Consider the following 3,317-nt stretch of genomic DNA (forward strand, 5'->3'; position numbering starts at 1 on the left):
TGAAGAGTTAAAGAACTTCGCTATTAGGGTTAAAACAAACAAAAATGCCTGGCACCTGATTTTATTCATTGAAGAATTGCATCTGCTTAGGTTTTGGGGAGGGGTATGGTTTTAGCACATTTGCCCATGATGAGTCAAGGGATGCTGAACTGGATTTATCTAATACACCCTAAAGAGAACCGCTGGATACAACTATTTATTCACATGGCAGCGCATGATCTCAAAAGATTAAACCCTGCCTTCTAGCTTCCCTTTGCGGGAAGGAAAATTCAGAAATTCAGAAAAAAGAGGAATATTAACCTCGAGCAGGGGTGACGCTGAGTCACGCTGTGTATGTCTAGACAGAACATCGCCCGCTGGCATCAGCAAGCTCTGCCCAGGCTGCGGACTGGGGGTCTGCTTGCTCGAAGAGCCACAAAGCCATGTGAGCATGGCACGGGGACAAAGCAAACCAGTTAAGACATGAGTTTAGTTTAGGCTTGGGCAGATGTCCTCCATGGGCAGAGTAATCTCATGCTGGCCTGGAGAAGACCTTATTCCTTGCACTGTATCTGCAGTCCCTTGCAGGGAAGCCATGGCTAAAGTGTTTTTCTAGTGATAGATGGATTATTCCTGTGTGGTTTTATGAAATGCCGAGATTGGCTGTGCTTTGCTCCCCAACAGCAGCGTGTAAGGTGGAGGGATGGTACCTCACAATGAAGTCTGAATGTGCGCTCTGCATGATCTGCTTCTCCGAGCGGATGTGCTCCTGCTGCCTCGTGTCCACTATGTGGCGTTTCTTCAGTATTTTCATGGCAAATGTTTTCGATTCTTCACTTTTCAACTGGACCTTGGGTAAAGCAGGCAAACACACTGGTTAGAAGCAGGCTGCACCCCCCCGCCAAGCTGTGACAGTCCAACTGTATGGGGACCCACTAATCCCACCACCCTACCTTCAAATAATTCTTCTCACCTCTTCAGTCATCAGCTTCACTTCAGTATGAACCAGACTTCTAAATACTTGGCCTATCACTAAATTGAAAAGCCATTTCTAAAACTCCATGTGTTTTAGGGAAAACCCAACCGTCAGCATTACTCTCAGGTCAGAAGATGTTGCTAGCTAATGTACAACTTTCACAAAGCCTTTTTCTATAGCTAGTAACAAATGCACCAGCTCTGGCAGGGAAATGCAGTCCTTGGATGTTTGTAGAGGATGAGCAGAGCTGGCTTTTCACAGGCACTGCTTGGTCACGTCTTTACTTTTAACCTTAAGCCTCAACAACCTATTTTTAGACTGATTCCCCGAGACAACGTTGACCGGAGTTGTTTGCTTGCTCGCCGGCATTACCCTGGTAACTTCTGAACCCTGAGCCATCCCCAGCCCGCTCTGAGGGACCAGTATCCATCCCAAAGACAGCTGGAACGCAGCCATCCTTTCCATCTTGGCCATCTCCTCTTAGTCACCACCAAACAAGAAAGGAACCTCATCATTGACCTACCAAGCCTCTTAGTTTGCTAAATTCCCCCAGCAGCTGCGCACAATAATATTGCCAGTTAAATGCTTTTCCCCCTTTATAGTAAGAGGTGTCATTTGGCAACTTCTATTTTTGTTTTCTTGTAGGAATTTGGCTTCAGCCAGCAGACAAGTGGCTTGTCCGTCATCAAGCCCCATCAGAAATTCAGCTTGCCTTTTAGGTTAGGAGACAACATTCATGCAATTGCAATTTATTTAATATAATATCTATTTTTATATTTTCTTGGTAACAGAAATGCAGGCTGATATGAGACATAGCACCTTCCACACTTTTCCCAGGCTGCATACCATAACCTTGAACAGTTTCCTCTGCATTTGCTTTGTTCATGTAATGGTTCAGATAGCAGGGAAAATGCAAGAAGGGATGGTATCCTCAGCATCCCATCTTTGTCAGAAATCAAGCTGGTACTTAGATGTCCACAAAGACACATATAGCTTAAGGAAATCAAACCCGAAAGGCTGATTCTCAGCTGACAAAGAGACTTCCAACACCACCACAAACGATTCAGAAATAAACCGTAATAAATGAGAGTCCGCCTGTCTATGGCCAAAGTTTTCATCATAAGTTCTTCAATATGTATATATGTATGCATGTATTTATCTGTTTTAAAACCGCTTGGGGTTTTGGTCCCCAGATTTGTGGCTTCTTATTTTCCCCACAGCCGCAAGCATTTCCAAGCCCACATGAAATGCTTCTTTTTCCAAAGGCGCTGTTCTGCATTTCACACTGAGACTCATAATTATTAGCCTTGCATGAAGCCTGTGTTTGCCATTTAATCTTCAGGGAGACAGGGTACAAAGACCTAAACAATCCACATAAAATAAAGAAAAACATTTTTCCTCATCTATGCAGTAGAGCTGCCCATTTATTTATTGAACTGGTGCTACATGGCGCTGCTTTCGCTATGCGGTTTGACCACAGCTCAAAGCAGAAAGAAATTCTGCATTTATGGCAGACTGAAAGTGATAAAAACATTTTTGGTTTGGGGTTAGGGTTTGGGTTTTTTGTTTCATTTTGAATAAATGGCATATGGACTTTAGTTCAACACTGTTTGAAGTAAATTATTTGATATTATCCAATCTAAATTGAACCAGGCTGTTCCAGGGGAGCAGGGAGAGAAGTGAGGCGACATACAGGGAATGAAGATATGATGAAAGTTAAGGTAAAGACTGGGCTGAGCAGAATTTACTAAAACTTGCAAAAAAAATCAATTAAGGTTTAGTGTGACTAAGCATGTACTTCTGGAGAACTTATCCCTCTTGCTTCTGATGGCAATCCAGATTGCGTGGTTTCCCATCAGACCTGTCCATCTCGTGATGGACAAGCGCCATCAGCTGCCACATAAAGTATTTCAAACAAAAGTCTGTGCAAATCCCTATTAGATATTACAGATCAGATTTGTTTTCTTTCAGCCTGTATTTTTTAAGGTTAGGCTGTCCACAGACAAATAATAATGAACAGTGGAACCAAGAAAGTAACTCCAGTAGCAAATTTGAACAGTTCTTGGTCAATTTGGACATGAAACATTAAAAAAAAAAAAAAAAAGAAAAAGAAAAAAAAGGTATTGAGCACTCTAAACTTACTTGAAACATAAATTCCTATTTTTCTAATGTTAATCCGTACTAGACATCAGTGTTAGAAATAAACACAACAACCTGGTGGAGGCTCAGATGAATAAATGTCAATATTTTATAATAAAGTGTAGTACGAATAAATCCCAATGTACCCCTTCTGGTATTATAATTTTAATACCATGGATTCTGACTACCTAATTTTTGTGTATTTCATTAAAAAGGCTATTTC

General features: G+C 41.7%; 1 protein-coding gene across 1 annotated transcript in view; it reads right to left on the bottom strand.

The window, feature by feature from the left end:
- The window catches only part of PRKG1 (protein kinase, cGMP-dependent, type I), an 82,375-nt gene that overhangs the window by 19,800 nt on the left and 59,258 nt on the right, over positions 1-3,317 (bottom strand). The window contains exon 5 of the mRNA XM_009332763.1: positions 690-829. Within this exon, the coding sequence (XP_009331038.1) occupies positions 690-829 (140 nt within the window). The remainder of the gene's footprint in view (positions 1-689; positions 830-3,317) is intronic.

The sequence above is a fragment of the Pygoscelis adeliae genome, unplaced genomic scaffold (assembly GCF_000699105.1).
Source record: "Pygoscelis adeliae isolate BGI_AS28 unplaced genomic scaffold, ASM69910v1 Scaffold139, whole genome shotgun sequence".
NCBI lineage: Eukaryota > Metazoa > Chordata > Aves > Sphenisciformes > Spheniscidae > Pygoscelis > Pygoscelis adeliae.